Below are 19,562 nucleotides of genomic sequence, written 5' to 3'. Positions count from 1 at the left end.
CACCATGGTTATCCTTCCCAATCACTCCTTTGTCTCTAAACACACATTTCTTATAATACATTAAAAAATCATACCAATTCCAATGATTGACACAACTCTCCCCTTTCCCCGCCACCCACCCTGCTTTCTTTGATTGTTGCATCTTAAATCTTGTACCAATTTCATATCCTGGATTTGTGAATAGTCTATTAACATATTAAGGTGTTTTGATGGGGAACATTCTGGGTTTATCAGCATCATCAGATTGGTGAATGAGTTTTACCCTAAGGCAGTTTTGGAATTAGCGTTTCCAAGGGAGGCGGGTGCTGACCCAGATGTAATAGAACCACAGCCATTAGCTTGTAAGTGCTACTTACAGCTTGGCCACAGGGGTCAATGGTCAAGGTAGTCACTTAAATCTGGACAAACACATACCATTGTATGGTCTCATTGCATCAGCTATCTCTTGGTTATATATTCATGAAGTCACTTTATCGTGTCTGTCTGGGTAAATTAACTTCAGCCCCCAGAATGTTTTTTTAAAAAAAGTTTAGTTCAAAGTCTCGTTGGTTCCGGGGATACGAAACTCGTATTTCTGATTGTTCACTTTTAAACTGCCTTATACTCCCTTGACCTTAAATGTCGACTTCTTTTAAGTTAAATGCCTTCTTGCTGAAGGACCGGCTACACTGGCACCCACAGGGTTTTGAGGGATCAAATTGCAGGTTTTCATTACCCTTCTGGGGGGAGGGTGTGGGGTGGAATGGCCTAGCTCGAATTTTAAGCTTATACCCTCTTGTTATGGATTTTCTGTATCCTACCAAAGCCTTTAATCATTTTAAGTACCTTGATCGGTTCACTCCTTAGTCTACTAAACACTTGGAATACAAGCCAAGTTTATACAACCTATCCTCAGTCCTCAACATGTTGTGTTCCTCCAGAAGCCTGTAGGAACTGAGGGCCGCTCATTTCTGGGCAGCTGAGTCCTGACAAGCAGCTGCTCCGACTTGTGTGGCAGGAATGTTACTTGCCACATGTCAGCCCGAGCCGGGCTTTGTCCAAATCTTGCTGAAATTAAACATCTGCTTCAGTGTCTGAGGAGTCGCGAATGATGCTGCACATTGTGCAATCATCAGTGAATATCCCCACTTCTCACCCTGTGATGGAAGGAAGGTCATTGATGAAGCAGCTGAAGATGGTTGGGCCGAGGACACTACCCTGAGGAACTCCTGCAGCGATGTCCTGGAACTGAGGTGATTAACCTCCAACAATCACAACCATCTTCCTTTGTGCTAGGTATGATTCCAAACAGCGGAGAGTTTTCCCCTATTTCCCATTGACTCCAGTTTTGCTAGGGCTCCTTGATGCTATACTCGGTCAAATGCTGCCTTGATGTAAAGGGCAGTCACTCTCACTTCACCTCTGGAGTTCAGCTCTTTTGTCCACATTTGTACCAAGGCTGTAATGAGGTCAGGAGCTAAATGGCCCTGGAGGAACCCAAACTGAGCATCAGTGAGCAGTCATTCGGGCTGCATTATTAATCACTGCAGTTATTTTGATACATTTTGTGCAGCTAACTTAAAAAAATACTTAAAACTCAGTAAGCAAATTTATATTCAGTCTTTATGACACATGTATAATTGTTGGACCATTAGGAATGGGTTGTTAATGAACTGTGCTAATTTCTTGTTTATAGTTGCTAATTAATTTTAATTACAAAATTTATTTTCCTCAAGTCTACTTGTGTTGGTAAAATGATGCATTATTTTCTGAAAAAGGTTTTTACACTTTGCTGTGACAAGCAGGCAAAATCCAATTTGAATAAATTTGCATTTTACAGGCGTAACCTTAATTGTTCTAAGATCACTAGTGGATTAGCCACGGCATTGCTTCTAGTTAGCAGGAAAGTGGACCATAATTTGCTGTGACAGGACATCTGTAGAACTTGCTGTTAGTTAGGCTTGACCTTATACATTTAGCGCAGTTCTGGGACAATTCTGCTCTAAGTGCAGTAGGGGGGCACGTTTAACCCGCCAGCTGCAGTGGTGGCTTTTCACATCGTATCGTCCCCTTTCTGCCTCAACAATTATGCGGTCACGGGAAACGCACCATTTCACTGGCGGGTTTCCTCCAATTCGCCCACCATGCCATCATGTTGCTGCTTCCTCAAGCTGGGCACCATATTTTATCTGCTCCCGCACACCCTGCACTCAATGCTTGCAGCCCAGAACTGCTGCACAGAAAACATGGCCCCAAGAAACAAGAAGACTGCAGCCCACCATTTTTCTGATGTGTCCCTGAAACGCCTTTTGGACACCATAGAAGGCTGTCGCAATGTTCTCTACCACCGCTCTAGCCACAGGAGTCCCATCAGTGTCACCACCTTGGCTTGGGAGGTGGTGGCAGCGGTGGTCAGTGCCAACGCTGCACAGAAGGGGTTCACTATCTAGCGCAGAAAGAGGATAAATGATCTCATCCACATTGCCAGGGAAAGGCATCCATCCCATCACTCTAAAGTCTCACACTCACAAGCCCATCAGACATTCACTGGCATCTCACTCACTGCCAAGCTCAAGAACCGTCACCACTTACTCTCTGACACACACCCTCACATGTCTACCTGGCCTCATCTCCTCTAGAGACTGCCTCCTCAGCCCTCACCCTCTTGAGGCCACTTGCACAGATCAACAGGTGTCCCCACACACACCCTGGGATATCCCTCCCCCCGCCCCAGTACTGCCCTCGTCCTGTAGCCTCTTCCCTTGCCTGAGGCCACTTCTCCCCTTCCCCGAGCAGGCCCTAGCCCTGCAGCCATTGAAAATCCACACCCGCCTTACAGCTGGCCTGGTAAGTAGAGTTCTGTCTGTGAGCCCCCCTAAAAGTGATGTGGTGCTGTCTGCGAAGCCTGGCGCTAATGACCGTGAGTGCTGCCTGAAGCAAGGTAGGCAAACAAACCTCGAAGTCCCGAGTGAACTGCAGCTCACCAGGTGCACATCGCTTTATGTTCAGTTGTGAAACACGTTGGCTGATGGTCCAGTGTGGGGTTTATTCTGGCGGGCAGGCAACATGACAAGATACAAATACATTGAAAGTAGGTTCCTGACGTTAGATGGTGGGAAATGCGGCCTGCCATTGACGGGCAGAGGGGATGTTTGAAAACTGATTTCACGATGGCGTAAAACTAATTTTTGGCCTTCTCACCATTTGTCTGCTCATGCCCGCCCATATTGTCTGCTCATGCCCACCCATATTGTCTGCTCATGCCCGCCCATATGCCCAACACCAAATGGGGTGGAAAATTCCTGCCTTAGATTTTTTTAATGTCTTGCGTGGCAAGTTGCTGAAAGTATGAGTTGATGACATTGCAGTGATGCAACAGCACAAGAAACTTTGTAGCTCTTAACCAATCAGATGGAAGGACTTTGAAATTAACAGGACAAGGACTGAGGAGGAAGTGTAAGTTAAATTGGGTGAATTCAATATCATCGAATTAGTTACAGCAAGAGTAATAAAGTCAGGGAAGGAAAGATTGGATTGAGAGGGAAAGAAAAGAAGGAAAAGTAAAAAATAAATTATAGATTTTTAAGATTATCAATGATTAAAACCTGATGGACTGAGGTTCCACGCATGTAACAGTTAATTTTCGATGGCAGGGAGGTTAATTGGTGATAATTAACACTTATCGTGCCATTAAAGGATGCATGGACTTAAAATGATGACTTAATGATGACTTAACTATCTGTGGCGAGTTTAGTTTGAATTTACCATGGTAATACATGAACTTTGTCATTCAATGCATTTCAAAACTGAGGCAAACAACGAGATGCTATTTTTGGTGAAGCTAATGATGGATCAACATAACTCGGATTTTTGAGTTTAACTGCATGTGCCCCTCACTCAAGGTTGCTGTACTGTTTGCATATAAACAAAACAACAGGGAGTGCCAATAGTGTCTCCATTTATTTCGACAGCAAAATCTGAGTTTATAAATTGTTTCACAAACATGGAATCATTTATGCACAATGGATTTCTACTGCCACTTAAAGCTGCAACTGTTTTTAGCATGCACTTATCCTATAAGATCTCACTGTTTAATTGTTGCACATAGGCACATCCTGATGCTAATTAGTGTTGACAAGGGAGCTTCCAGATTGATAGATGTTTGAATATTCCAGATTCGAGGTTCCAGGTCAGGAGAAACCAGCATACAATAACAATATTTTATTAGTACGTGTGATGTTTTAATGTACAATGGATTGAAAATTTTTAATATTTATTTTTAAGGGGTTTAGCCTGACCCTGCCAGCTTTTCTTGACTGTTTTAGTTGGTACATAAAGCATATAATTACTTGTTGCTGTTTTATGTACCAGTTCCCAACCTATTACAGTGTGCCCTGTACCCTGTAATAAATATAATTAATCATACTTTTTTAATACTGTATAGGAATTTTAATAGTACAGAATGCCTCCTGCTAGGTGTAGCTCGTTAATTGCATATAAACAGTGTTTCATTGTATGCAGATTGTGGGCATTAACTGGGGATTCACTTCAATATATGTAAAAGCAGAGTAATACCGTGGTTGTTGGGTTAGGAGGTACATGTTAGTAATGTGTGTCTCTGCAAATAAATGCTTATGAAAGTGTTCTTATCATAGTTTTTCACCAATTAATCTCCCAAATGCTATGTACAGGATCTCCAGCTCCAGAATAGATAGCACCTTAGACAATTGATACAATAATGTAGTGGTTATGTTACTGGACTTGTAATTGAGAAGCTTCCACAAACAACCCAGAGAGATTTTGATTTCAAGACCCACCAGGGCAATTTCTAAGATACTTTACAGTGTTTAGTAATGTTACATGAACACAGGAATAAAACTGCTACGGGCATTTCCACATTAATACTACCCAATTAAGCAATTTTTCACTATCTAAATGAGTGAGTCAAATGTAAAATAAAGATCTTGAATTCTCTGCAATTGTCAGCAGATTAATCCTAAAACCATTAAGTGGATTTATGGTTTTGAAATTTTCAGTACAATAAAAGGACGGTACAATAATGAGTGCTAATGCAAAAGATACAATCAGTAGAGACTTTAAATTGGCTCTCAACATTGTGTAAAATATCAATATTGTTAACTCTATTAGCTAGAAGCTGACAACCTGCTGATGTTCATAATGTACAACTTATCCTGACATTTCAGGTTCGGGAAATCAATAAATCAGCTTTCTTTCGGTGGCTCAGCTGGTTATAATGGGGAATATTTGAATTGTGTAGAACAAGATGATCCTAGCTCGCTGTCTATGCTAAGTTCGCTGCTGTGCCATCAGGACTGCAAAATTGGCTTCTGCACTCTGGTGTAGGGAGGAAAAAAAATCTGCCCTGGTAACAACCACCGACCATTTAGTGACTACCGCTGGCTGTTCAGTAACTTATGCTGGAAGTGCATATGTGATTATGGAGTAAGGGCAGAATCCGTTGTTTGTGCACTCCACCCCCACACTTTAAATTGTCGACTGAGGCTCAGACATGTAGAACGGGCAATAAATGAGGAATCAAAGGGTGACTTCAACCTGGAGAGATAAAAAGCTCAAGTGAAATTTGGAGAGATTTGATCACAGGTGCTCTTTTTCACTTTCTTTGTTATTGTTTTCCAGATGATTCAGACCAGCAAGATGCTGATTGAATCTGCTGATGCTGTCTACGTGAAGATAATACAGGCTCAGAAGGCTGGTGAGTGCCACTACCACCACTGCAAGTGTAGACTACACGCTGAATGCTCAGTTAATGTGGCAAAGTTGGAGAATGTTGGGGTGAGCTGGTACACACAGCTAAAAATGAATGGGATTGTGTGTCCTCTTGCTCAAAATACTTGGTCTTAGCTGGGGGCTGATGAAAGAGATGACACACTGCCCATGAGTAAGAATCTGAGGGGAGCTAATATGCACTCCTGTCACACAGCTCCCAGCAGCTGGTTCTTCAGAGTGCCCTGTTATAGCATGAGGAAGAAATCTAACTTCAAAGACAAATGGCATTGGTGGGTGTGCTTGGTGCGTTTGACCAGCTCTAACTGGATCTCTAGATTTGGCATGTTATATAGCAATATGATGGGCAGGACTGTGGGTACCCTCAAATGGGCAGCTTCTTGCCAAAAACTGAAGCTGAACTGATTAAGTTGGTGCCCCAAAACATTCTGCTGTTCTATTTGAAAAAGAAATCTGCACTAAATGGGGGAATCTACAGACAAAAGTGCCACAGATAAGGACTTTTTTTAAAAAAAGTCACCAGCTAAGTGCCCCATTATGACTATTTTGTTTTAAAAATCTCATTTTCTTCAAGGAATTATTTGTTTTGTTGCTCAGTTTACAGAGCAATTCTCAGTAGTGGGTTCCCTTTTAATAAACTGAAACACTGTGGAGTTATGATTAACATCCCTTTCCTCTAGCCATTGAAAGAAACACTTTGTGTTTAAGCACTGAATGTTACCAACATCATTAGGAGCTGCTGTGCAGGATTTACTGAGCACTGCACTGTGAGGAAGCTCAAATAGCATTTGTAGACAGTCAGTAGACCAGGTGTGAGAGAACATGCCTTCTTAGCTGCCCAACTCCCTCGCACTATTATGCAGTAAATGGCTTGAGGCAGATTTGCCAGAGGCTTTTATCGACATACATATATTGAAAACAACAATCAACTGTAGGAAGGATGTTAAATCATGATCATTTGGCTTGTAATGGTTCTTTTCGTTACAGGGCATTAAGTTATATCTCACTGCATGCAATATGACTGTACCCAAATCTTAGAAATAACTGTTAACTTACAATAGATATAGAAAAGCTTCAATTCTTGAATTCTTTTGAAAAAATTGGTTAACCCCTAATGGCTGAAGCAGGTCACTAAAATATAACATAAATGAGGTTTTGGAGGGCTCAAATGGTGTGAAAATGTCAGCTCCAATTAGGAGTCCTCGTATCTATCAAGAGGTTAAAAAGACTGGTAAATCCATGTTTGAAGCTCAGTAGATATACAGCATGGTGTGGCACTGGGCTACAGAGACCAAGAAAACCTTGGTTCAAAATCCTGTTGAGGTAGCCAGTTTACAGCTGCAATGACAGTTAGCTTCAAGATTCCTGGACCAGGATTGGGGAAAATTGGTCAGGGTTCTTGCTTCTTTACCACACCTAGAAAGTCTGTTGGTGTAGACATCAAATGAGGGTGCAATTAGATGTGTCTATGATTGCCTCTTGTGGTCATGTAGACTACTGCTTTGTACTCTGAAGTTTCTTGAACCCACAGCCTTCTGTTTGGGAGGTAGGAGTGTTATACACTGAGCCACAGCTGATACTCACTTCTACAAGAATAAGTGTGTTTTGAGCAAGATACCTGAGGACTGCATTGGTGCTATAATGTATCACCACCTTCAGGAGAGGAAAAGGCGGAAGGCGTGTATCTAGAGAGAAAGTTCAAAGATGAGACCAGTCTGAGCTTTTATCCTGGAATATTTCTTGAAGCAGAAACTTATTTTCATGTTTTTGTTATGGAATGTGGGACTTGGGGGATGTACTCATCTGGAGTGCCACAAGATCCTCCGTGATACATTAGGATAAATCTGTACCATCATGAGTACCTTTCATGGCTTATTTATACTGAGACCTAGTGCCAAAATTCAGTCAAAATTTGGACAGTTACACTGGGTGGGGAGGTGGAGAAAAAATTACATCACTGCAGGTCCTGCTCTCTGCTTGTTGCCTCTTCCAGTCTGACAACTGCACCTGTCCAGCCTATTATAATACATAAATATTGAACACACACTTTTATTCATTCATGGGATGGGGGTGTTGTTGGCTATGTCAGCATTTATTGCCCCTCCCTAATTGCCCTTGAGACCTGGGTGACTTGCTCAGCCATTTCAGACGGCATCTACAAGTCAAAATGTGGGTCTGCAGTCACATGTAGGCCAGACCAGGTAAGAACAGCAGATTTCCTTCTCTAAAGGACATTAGTGACCCAGATGGGTTTTTATGACAAACAGCAATGGTTTCATAGTAATCGTTAGCCTTTTAATTCCAGATTTTTTATTGAATTCAAATTTTACCATCTGCTGTGGTGAGATTCAAACCCAAGTCCCAGAACATTACCCTGGGTTTCTGGAGAACTAGTACAGTTACAATATCACTGTGCCACCACCTTCCCACATGTGTAGATGTGCTGCCAGAGTAGGTTTTGAGACCTTATTAATTTGATTTTCAAATGACGATAGTAATCCTAGCCCTCCAAATTGACAACAGGACTGGGCCATATGTGGTGATTCTGGCTTGTCATAAATGTCCATATGATTGACTCAAATCCTTACTAGGGTGAGACCCATTTCTTCAGCCAGTGCTGATCGGAACCAGATAGTTAAATTTGTTTACAGTGAAGGGTGATAGGTTGGATTCCAGGACAATCCGGTTTCCTCCAGCTGCTATCAATGAGGTAACAGGGTGTGGCTTTTTCTTTCTGTAGCTGGAAACATTGGTCAGAGGCAGTGGGAATAGACCATCTGTGTAGAAAATACCACTGCAGTGAAATAATTAGAATAATGGGCCATGGCTGCACTCCACATACATGATATCACTGCAACAGAATTTAATAGTGTTACTGCTAGAGAAATTCTTCATCAACCTCCTTCTATCAAACATATAACATTCAGATTATGGGAATGAGGAAATAATGAGAGGCATCAGGAATGTACAGCATCTCCCTTCACTACATTTCAAATCAATTAGACATTCCATTGCTAAATGACTGAAATAAAACATTAAAAAAAATCTTTAATCTGAAATACATTTTGACAAAATAGTGTTTGGTAAAGCCTGGTAAATAGTCATTGTTACATAGAATTACAACACAGAAACAGGTTATTCAGCCCAACTGGTCAATATTGGACTTTCCTCCTATCCCCTTCATCTAACTATTAGCATAACCTTCTTTGCCTTTCTCCCTCATGTTTAAATGTCTATTAAATGGGTCTGTGTGTTGTGTGGCGATGGATGTATGAATCAAGACTACATTTGTAAATTAATTTTCTGTGTAGTTATTACACATAAAACCGAATAAATGATCTAACAACTAAAATACTATTATAATGATCAAGCCAATACTCTTAAGATCTTTGCCAGGAACACAAAAGCTGATGTAGCTGCATCTCAATAATTTTTATCGCAGGGACAAAAGGCACAATGTGATTTTATTCTTTACTTAATGTGGATAAGTACTTCTTAATGTTCACATGAGTAAAATTATTAATTCATTGTGCTTTTTGACCAAATGTGAAGCTCCAGGCATAAGGCATTGCATTATAGTTTTTATAAAGAATCACTTATTACACACCCGAAAAACTTAAGAGTCAAATAATATCTACAATCTTCACAGTTGGAAGCAAACAAAGTGCAAGATATTTGTAATCGCTTTAACCAATTTGGCAGGGTTTAGAATGATCTTTGTGGATAATAGGGTAAGTTTTCACTGTGTGCCATAATGTAGTGTGAGAATCAGCAGCACATTACATCTCCCCTAATCTTTTATTTCCAATGAAAAATAAGGGCTGGAATCTGGCTTTGCCAGGGCAGGTGGGAATGGGAAGAGTAGTGGGGGGTAGAGGGTGGGGAGGAGTTTCAAAAACCTGATTTGAGTCCTCTTGATGGGTCCCCAAAACCTTTACTACAAAGTGTATGTGTTTTATAGTTTGCTCAGATTATCAGTGAACTGTGCATGCATGTTGTAGTCTGGAGCTATGGTAGAAACTCCAAGTCTCTTTCCATCACATGGCCGACCAGGAATCTCTCCCACTCTCACTGTCTGCCATTGACATGTATTGGGAACATTTGCAGATTGATAGTCAACTCATTTGGCCACATCATGAACACATCTTCCTTGGCCTTCAAGTCCTAGGTTAGGACTTGAACCCAGAGCTTCTGGCTCAGAGGCAGGGGCACTACCCCCCGTACCAGAAGGCCTCCTTTACAAGAATGAGATCATTTAATCCCAGAAGAAATCAAACTGGAGTGGAATCAAATACCTTCTTTCTGTGAGGTAGCCACAATGGGAAGTTTGGATAGTGGGAGGACTGCACAGTGGCTGAAGAGAGCAGGCAGCACCTTGGAGGGCGAGCAGTCTCACCCCCACCAGCCAAAATAAAGGTAATGCATATGATGTGGTGCAAGATCCCTTACGTCCCAAGACTTTTCATTGTGTAAGACAAGTTTTCAGTTCTCCCCATATTGCACTAATGCATACCAGACTGTTTGTCTGGGTCTGGCCAATTCAGCATTAACAATTGCCTTCTTCCCCCTTCCCAGTATGTTAACGGCGTCTCAAGGAGTTTAATGGGCCATTAATTGGAAGCAAGCAGGTTCCTCGTTTCTCCCTTCTCGCTCCCCCTCCCCCATCCCTTTGAAAATCGGATTGCATCCCAGGAGTTTTAGGATCCAGGGACTCCCTCCAGGAACGCGATTTTTAAATAGTGGCCAGACCCAGCTGGCATCTGAAAATCTGGCCCTTCATGTGTCTCTCAAGATGAAACCAGCAGCTACCACCTTTTACCTTTGACCCCATCCTTGCATTCAAGACGATTCCTCATAATAGTTGCTGACAATTTCAATAAAAAGATCGAATGCCTGATACACTGAAACCTGCATCTTGAATCTTTGTTGTATTTGGGTCAGCATAGACCAAGCATAAAAATTAATTTCAATCATGATAAATTGATCCCTGGAAAATATCTTGGATGCCTGCCACTCTTTTGACTTCTGGATGCCAGAAAAATATTGCACCTTTAGACTACATTAACAAGCTACTGTTCTGGATTTTTTTACAGTTAAAATGATGCTTAGAAGCAAAGCACATTGACAAGATATTAAAGAAGGCTTATACATGAGAACTATAACAGTCCAAAATCAGCTGAACCTTCTCTCTGGTGCATCTGACATGATACGTTATATGTAGATTTTGTGAGCTATGTGGAAGCTGGTGTGTGTTTTTTTTTACCAGGGCTGAAACATCACTGATTTAAAGCCAATTCTCTTGAAGTAAGCAGACAAACAAAACGTTAACAGACTTCCTACATTGTCAAGCAAAGGGATACTATTGTGTAACTGCCAGCTTTCCCAGCAAAATATCCTGCCTGTTTTTGACAGTAATCAGAAATTACATTTTCGTCTGGCACAATGCTGCACTTATTACTATTTTAAACATGCTGTCCCAGCCACCAAGAAAATGTTATTTTTCAGCCAATTTGTGGACCTGTATTCTACCTGTTTCATGCAGAGTGGATGTGTCTGTTAATGGTATAAGTTAGGATTATGGATATCCAGGTGGAGAGCATTCACAGGGTGATCACTTGAGCACTTGGTTATCATTTACTCAAAACACTTTAAACAGACACTTATTCACACTGGGCTTGGGTAGTAGGGTTTGGAGTTATACACTTGTAATCGGTCTCCTCCCTTACTAACTGGCTGTAGCTTTAGTTGTCAAGTTCTGTTGAAGGGTTATGAGGACTCGAAACGTCAACTCTTTTCTTCTCCGCCGATGCTGCCAGACCTGCTGAGTTTTTCCAGGTAATTCTGTTTTTGTTTTTGTTGTAGTAGCTTAGCAGTGTCTGGACCATATTGTTTTGGAGAAAGCTATACACTTTGTGAATACATCAGCCAGAAATTTCCCGCCGTTTGGGGGGTGGGCGGTGGGGGGGGTGGGGGGGGGAATGGTTGTGCCGGGGGTGGCACCGATTAAGGCCCGCCCAGCACGATGCTCACACGGAAGCGCTGAGTGGTCCATGTGTGGGCAGGAAGGGGTAGTTCCCCAAGTCAGATGCGCAAAAGAATGCAGAAATCTCCCTGAGGCAGAGAGGTACCTTAGGGAGATTAGTTTAACTTTAAAACTTTGAAATAAAGGAATTTAAATCTTTTAAAACATGTCCCCTCATGTGACAATGTCACATGAGCTGGGACATGTCATTGAATTTTTATTAAAACTTTTATTGAATTTTTAAACACTTCATGGAGCCTCATCCCGACTGTGGATGAGGTTCCATGAAATGTGGGAAGGCCGCCTGGTCTCTTGGCCTGCTGCCGACTTCAGAGTTGGATAGGCAGCTCCTTCAATTGTTTCAATGACTTTTCAGTAGGCCTTAATAGGCCTTTGACAGTTCGGCGGGTTCACAGCACCCACTGAACTGAAAATCTAAAAGACACGCAGTAATGTCAGGATGCCCGCCCGATATCACCATGTGCCATTTTACGTGTCGGCAAGTGGACCCTGCACCCCCCTCACTGAAGGGAGAATTCTGCCCAAGCAAATCTAAAGCTAGAAATTTCTACGGTTGCCACAGGCTCTATATTCACCACTTCCTCCCCTCATTTGGGCAATATTGATATCAATATATCTGCTTTGACATCAAATTCGACTTTTGCTCCATTGCTGACATGGTTTCCAAGAAATTAGAGTTCCTTCCTTTGGGCCAAACAGTTCTCCTACACTACATCAATTTTTGCATCCTAAGCCTAGATTGAATACTGTTCCCATGTATGTGGATGTTTACCAAGCACTTCAGAGCAGGAGACAAGCTGCTTATCACTTGACAAATTATCCTATTCTCTCCTGCAGTCCCTAGCCCACTTCTTTTGTAACTTTTCTTGACTTTGTTTACTTTATTGATACCGCATTGATCAGTGAATTGATGAACTATCTTCTCTATGCTCCATTTCACGTGCTCTTTCTCCTCCTTAGTGCATCCTCACATTGTTGAAAAAAGACTGATTGCTCATACTCCTGTTCTTTTCCAGGACTTCTAAACTGTGGAATTCTTTCCCTCCCCTTCTGCCTACAATGCTGAGTTTTAAAACCCAGGTTTGATGATGTCCAATTATTACATTTGATTTGTCTTACCTTCACAATTACTTTTTTTAACCTTAGTAGCTTCCTATAAGAACACAAGAAATATAAGCAGCAGTTGGCCATTTGGCCCATCGAGCTTCCTCTACCATTCAATAAGATCATGGCTAATCTGATAGCGGCTTCAAGACCATTTTTCCACCTGCTTCCCCATAACTCTTGACTCCATTGTAGATCATGAATCTATGTAAATCAGCCTTGAATATATTCAATGACCCAGCCTCCACTGCTCTCTGGGGTTGAGAATTCCAAAGATTAACAACCCTTTGAGAGAAGAAATTCCTTCTTAACTCCATCTTGAATGGAAAACCCCTTCTTTTTAAACTGTGCCCCCTAGTTTTAGATTACCCCACAAGGAAAAACATGAAATGCTCTCTCAGCATGTTCCCTGTCAAACCCCCTCAGAATTTTATTTTTCAATACGATCACCTTTCATTCTTCTAATCCTCAATGAGTATAGACTCAGCCTGCTCAACCTTTCCTTGTAAGTCAACCCCATCATACCAGGAATCAATCCAGTGAGCCTTCTCTGAACTGCCTCCAACGCGAGTATACCTTCCCTTAAGTAAGGAGACCAAAACCGTACACAGCATTCCAAGTGCGATCTCAGCAAAATCCTGAATGGTTGTAGCAAAAATTCCCAACTTTTATATTCCATCCACCTTGCGATAAAAGCTGACATTCCATTTGCCTTCTTAATTGCTTGTACCTGCATGCTAACCTTTTGTGCAATAGCCCTTTGTGGAACACCTTTGGTTTGTCCGCAAGAATGACCCAAACCTCCCTGTCGCTTGCCATTTTAACACTCCACCCTGCTCTCTTGCCCACATGTCTGTCCTTGGCCTGCTGCATTGTTCCAGTGAAGCCCAACGCAAACTGGAGGAACAGCACCTCATCTTCCGACTAGGCACTTTACAGCCTTCTGGACTGAATATTGAGTTCAACAACTTTAGATCTTGAAGTCCCTCCTCCATTCCCACCCCCTTTCCATTTCTTCCTCCTTCCTTTTGTTTTTTTCCAATAATTTATATAGATTTTTCTTTTCCCACCTATTTCCATTATTTTTAATGCCCTGTTTAGTCTTTCCACCCCACCCCCACTAGAGCTGTACCTTGAGCATCCTGCCATCCATTCTTAATTAGCACATTCGTTTAGATAATATCACTACCTTCAACACCTCTGTGTTCTTTTGTCTGTGACATCTTTTGATTATCTGCTCCTATCACTGCTTGCTTGTCCCTACAACCACACCACCCACCCCCCACCCCCCCCCAATTCTCTCCCCCCAACCCCCCCCCCACCACCTTAAACCAGCTTATATTTCACCCCTTTCCTAAGATTCACTCAGTTCTGTTGAAGGGTCATGAGGACTCGAAACGTCAACTCTTTTCTTCTCCGCCGATGCTACCAGACCTGCTGAGTTTTTCCAGGTAATTCTGTTTTTGTTTTGGATTTCCAGCATCTGCAGTTTTTTGTTTTTATCTCTTTGTGGAATGTTCCCTGGTTGGTTTTGTGGTTCTTTATTCAGCACCAACCTGTACCCAGCTGCTTGGAGATGTCTGTGTAAAGTAACCCAGGCTGGCTTTCTTTCCTTTGATAATTAACGTGCCACCTGACAGTTTGGCTGTGATCAAAGACTCATTTTGTAGGCTCATGTGTCTTCAGACCAACACCCTACAAGGATGTAGCGTATAGTGTGTTATGACATTCAGGTTGCTGATTGTCATACAATGGACTCTATTTGTGAAAATGGGCAAATAGCAATGTGACGTTCTCCACAGTTTTATTGCTCGTGGTGCTCTGCAGAACTAATTTAAGGTTCATTCTTTAAATGTACATGAGCTGGATTTTCTGCGAGAGCAGAAATATATCTGAAAAGAAACAAAAGGATTTAATTTTGATTGTAATTTTGCGGAGGGAGACCAATACATGATACAAAATAGTTTCATGAAGAAAAAATATCACTTTCATCTGTAAGTTAAAATTTTAGTTACCGTATTATTGGCAAATCTGTATGTGGTTTTTAAAGATTGCACAATGTGAAAAATGTTGGTAATGCTGGACTGAAGTCACTGTCAGGTGGTTATCTTAACCTTGACCTCAAGCAATCCCCCTTTTCCAATTTCAGATTTCATCTCTTTTGCATTCATTGACTTTTGCTGGAGTACAGCCATAGCACTTGAGTAACTCGCCAATGACCCTAGCAGTGAATATTGGCAAGCTACAAGGACATAAGTTTGCACTGGCTTATGGCATCTGCTGCAGACTTGGGCCCTTTACAGCTCCCAGAGAAGAAATCTTTATCATACTGGACTGGATTTGAACCCAGGTCTGTAAGAGGTGAAATCACGGTGTCATTTTATCACGCATCCCTACCTCAGCATACCCGCATAATGAAAGCAAAAAACTGCAGATGCTGGAAATCTGAAATAAAAACAGAAAATGCTGAAAATACTCAGCAAGTCAGGCAGCATCTGTGGAGAGAGAAACAGAGTTAATGTTTGAGTCCGTGTGACTCTTCTTCAGAGTTACTTTGTTCTACTTCTTTTTAGCTCTGAAGAAGCGTCATATGGACTCAACATTAACTCTGTTTCTCTCGCCATGGATGCTGCCAGATCTGCTGAGTTTTTAAAGCATTTTCTGGTTTTATTTCAGTATATCAGTGATTTTGATTCAGTCCAGCTCTGAAAATAAGTGAATATTTTGGATTTAATTTGATCAACTTGATTCCTATCAAGGTCTTGAGGCTGCTGTTGGTAATAATACTGCAAGGCTTTGTATCCTCAAAGTACCTCACCGTGGTCTCAAAGTTCTCAAAAATATTCCCAGCCAATGAACTACTTTCCAACTTCATTTAATATTTTTTAGCAAGGCCCCACAAATAATAAATGACTAACTGACTAGATAACCTGTTTCTTGTGTTTTTATTTGAAGATGGAATGCTGGATAGCACCTTAGGACAACTTCCTTCCCTCCTTCATGCATCATGGGATCTTTTATGTGCACTGAAAGGCACCTCATGTGCATTGTCCAAAAGGCAGCACCTCCAGTAATGCAGGACTCCCTTAATACTAGTGAGATGGCAGCCTAGATTATGTGCCTGAGCCCTGGAATGGCACTTAAACCCATGACTTTCTGAGTGGGGTGAAAGTGCTACACTTGAGTGAAACTGACACAAAGGGTAAGGTAAATGAGGAAGTGCATGCTTTTGGAATAGCTTAAACTCACCCTTAGAGGGGATTCTGTGGTGCCCCAGGAGACAGCCATACCATAGGAGAAATATAAATGCTGACCTTAGCAATGCAGGCCTTCACCTTTTCTAACCAGCTGAGCACTGGTCTAGTTTATAGGGACCAGTGATATAATTTCTCCAGTTGTTCACGGAATAAGCCGCCGTCAAATCGAGGAGCACAAAGAAGTCTCTTTGACCCATTGTGTCTGTGCTGGCTCATTGAAAGAGCTATCAAATTAGACACTCTCCCCTGCTCTTTCCCTAAAACTCTGCAAAAAGCTGTGAGGGGAGGTGAGCAGAAATAAGTCATAAATAACAACTTTCAACCAGAATCACAGAATCAGAATCACAGAATCACAGTGCAGAAGAGGCCCCTCGGCCTGTCGAGACATGTGAGAAACACCTGACCTACCTACCTAATCCCATATACCAGCACTTGGCCCATAGCCTTGAATGTTATGATGTGCCAAGTGCTCATCCAGGTACTTTTTAAAGGGTGTGAGGCAACCCGCCTCCACCACCCTCCCAGGCAGTGCATTCCCGACCGTCACCACTCTGTGGGTAAAAAAGTTTTTCCTCACATCCTCCCTAAACCTCCTGCCCCTCATCTTGAACATATGGCCCCTTGTGACTGGCCCTTCAACTAAGAGGAACAGCTGCTCCCTATCCACCCTGTCCATGCCCCTCATAATCTTATACACCTCGATCAGGCAGCCCCTCAGTCTTCTCTGCTCCAACAAAAACAACCCAAGTCTATCCAACCTCTCTTCAAAACTTAAATGTTTCATCCCAGGCAACATCCTGGTGAATCTCCTCTGCATCCCCTCCAGTGCAATTGCATCCTTCCTATAATGTGGCAACCAGAACTGCACACAGTACTCCAGCTGTGGCCTCACTAAGGTTCTATACAACTCCAACATGACCTCCCTACTTTTGTAATCTATGCCTTGATTGATAAAGGCAAGTGTCCCATATGCCCTTTTCACCACCCCACTAACATGCCCCTCTGCCTTCAGAGATATATGGACACACACGCCAAGGTCTCTTTGTTCCTCAGAACTTCCTAGTGTCAAGCTGTTTATTGAATACTTCCTTGTCAAATTACTCCTTCCAAAGTGTATCAGCTCACACTTTTCAGGGTTAAATTCCATCTGCCACTTATCTGCCCATTTGATCATCCCGTCTATATCTTCCTGTAGCCCAAGACACTCAACCTCACTGTTAATCAAATGACAAATAATAGGGGACCCAGCACAGATCCCTGTGGCATGCCACTGGACACTGGCTTCCAGTCACTAAAGCATCCTTCTGTCATCACCCTCTGCCTCCTACAACTAAGCCAATTTTGAATCCACCTTATCAAATTACCCTGTATCCCATGTGCATTTGCCTTCTTTATAAGTCTCCCATGTGGGACCTTGTCAAAGGCTTTGCTGAAATCCATATAAACTACATCAACTACACTACCCTCATCTACACACCTGGTCACCTCCTCAAAAAATTCAATCAAATTTGTTAGGCATGACCTCCCTCTGGCAAAGCCATGCTGACTATCCCTGATCAAACCTTGCCTCTCCAAGTGGAGGTAGATACTCTCCTTCAGAACTTTCTCCAATAATTTCCCTACCACTGACATGAGACTCACTGGCCTGTAGTTCCCTGGCTTATTTCTACAACCCTTCTTAACCAGCGGAACTACATTAGCTGTTCTTCAGTCCTCTGGCACCTCCCCCGTGGCCAGAGAGGAATTAAAAATTTGAGTCAGAGCCCCTGCGATCGCCTCCCTTGCCTCCCTCAGCAGTCAGGGACACAAATCATCCGGACCTGGAAATTTGTCCACTTTTAAGCCTGCCAACACCTCCAATACCTTGTCAGTCCCTATATCAATTTGCTTAAGAACCACACAGTCTCTCTCCCCGAGATCGATACCTTCATCCTCATTCTCTTGGGTGAAGACGGATGTGAAGTTTTCATTCAACACTCTAGCGATGTCCTCTGGCTCCACCCAAAGATTGCCCCCTTTGTCCCTTATGGGCCCTACTCTTTCCCTGGTTATCCTCTTCCCATTGATGTACTTATAGAATATCTTGGGATTTTCCCTACTTTTACCAGCCAGAGCTTTCTCATATCCCCTCTTTGCTCTCCTAATTGCTTTCCTAAGCACCACCCTGCACTTCCTGTACTCTACTAATGCCTCTGCTGATTTGCTTCCCTTGTACCTGCTAAAAGCCTCTCTTTTCCTTCTCAACGTAACCTGAATATCTCTGGTCATCCATAGTTCTCTGGGCTTGTTACTCCTTCCTATCACCCTAGAGGGAACATGTTGAGCCTGTACCCTCCCCATTTCCTTTTTGAACACCCCCCACTGTTCCTCTGTAGATTTCCCCACAAGTAACTGTTTCCAGTCTACCTTGGTCAGATCCTGCCTTATTTTACTAAAATTCACTCTCCCCCAATCCAAAACATTTTTTGCAACTTGTTGATTTCTTTGTGCATAACAAACTTAAACTGTACCATGTTGTGGTTGCTATCACTAAAATGCTCCCCCACCACCACCTCAGCCACCTGTCCGGCTTCATTCCCCAGAATTAGGTCCAGCAATGCACCGTCCCTTGTTGAAACCGCTACATATTGACCTAAAAAGTTCTCCTGTACACATTTCAAGAAATCCACTCTCCCTTAACACTTAACAGACAGGCTGCTTGTGGTGCCAGAAGCTTGGCTCTGTCCGCACTCCCTGGAGCAACCAGTGCCCTCATCAGCCTCCAAAATGGAATACCGATTTGCGAGCGGGACCCCAGGGGACTCCTGAATCTCCTACCTATTTCTCTTGGACTGCCTGGTGGTCACCCATTCCCTTCCTTCCTCAAGTCCCTTCAGCTGCGGTGTGACCACCTCTCTAAATGTGCTATCCACGATGCTCTCAGACTCGCAGATACTCCACAGTCTCCCCAGCCACCGTTCCAGCTCTGAAACCCGAGCTTCCAGGAGCTGCAGTTGGACACACTTCCTGCACACATGCTGGTCCCGGACACTAGAAATGTCCCCAGCTTCCCACATGGAGCGCAAGGAGCACACCACGGCTTCGAGCACTCCTGCCATGATTTATCTCTTTAAATTAAACCTTTTAAGTCAATTATTCTAGGGCCCTTCTTTCCTGATCCTTGTTACTGTAGAACATACAAACTGTAAACCGCAAAAAGACCTTGAACTATAAGCGATTAAAGTGGTAAATACCTTACCCACTACTTACCAGTGATTCCTTTCCTTTGTAGCCTCTACCACTGCAGCACGCTCTGAAGATTTAAAAGTTGGATAGCAAGGAAACAATGATATAAACAGACAACCGTTTGTTATTTTGGTGCTGTGGTTTCAATCTTGTCATGTAAACATGCCAGATTCCACAGCACTGGGCTA

At 42.6% G+C, this 19,562-nt stretch overlaps 1 protein-coding gene across 4 annotated transcripts in view; it reads left to right on the top strand.

Annotated features, from left to right (window-relative positions):
- The window catches only part of si:ch211-210g13.5 (inactive phospholipase C-like protein 2), a 220,955-nt gene that overhangs the window by 175,091 nt on the left and 26,302 nt on the right, over positions 1-19,562 (top strand). For 3 of the 4 annotated variants that reach the window (XM_041173691.1, XM_041173690.1, XM_041173692.1), the window contains one exon: positions 5,638-5,713. The exons of the other annotated variant lie outside the window; for it this stretch is intronic. In XM_041173691.1, coding sequence (XP_041029625.1) covers positions 5,638-5,713 — 76 coding nt within the window. The remainder of the gene's footprint in view (positions 1-5,637; positions 5,714-19,562) is intronic. 4 annotated transcript variants of the gene reach the window in all.

Source organism: Carcharodon carcharias, chromosome 23 (genome assembly GCF_017639515.1).
Source record: "Carcharodon carcharias isolate sCarCar2 chromosome 23, sCarCar2.pri, whole genome shotgun sequence".
NCBI classification, from domain to species: domain Eukaryota; kingdom Metazoa; phylum Chordata; class Chondrichthyes; order Lamniformes; family Lamnidae; genus Carcharodon; species Carcharodon carcharias.
Note: the sequence above shows the minus strand (reverse complement) of the source record. Positions and strands in the feature narration are given on the sequence as shown.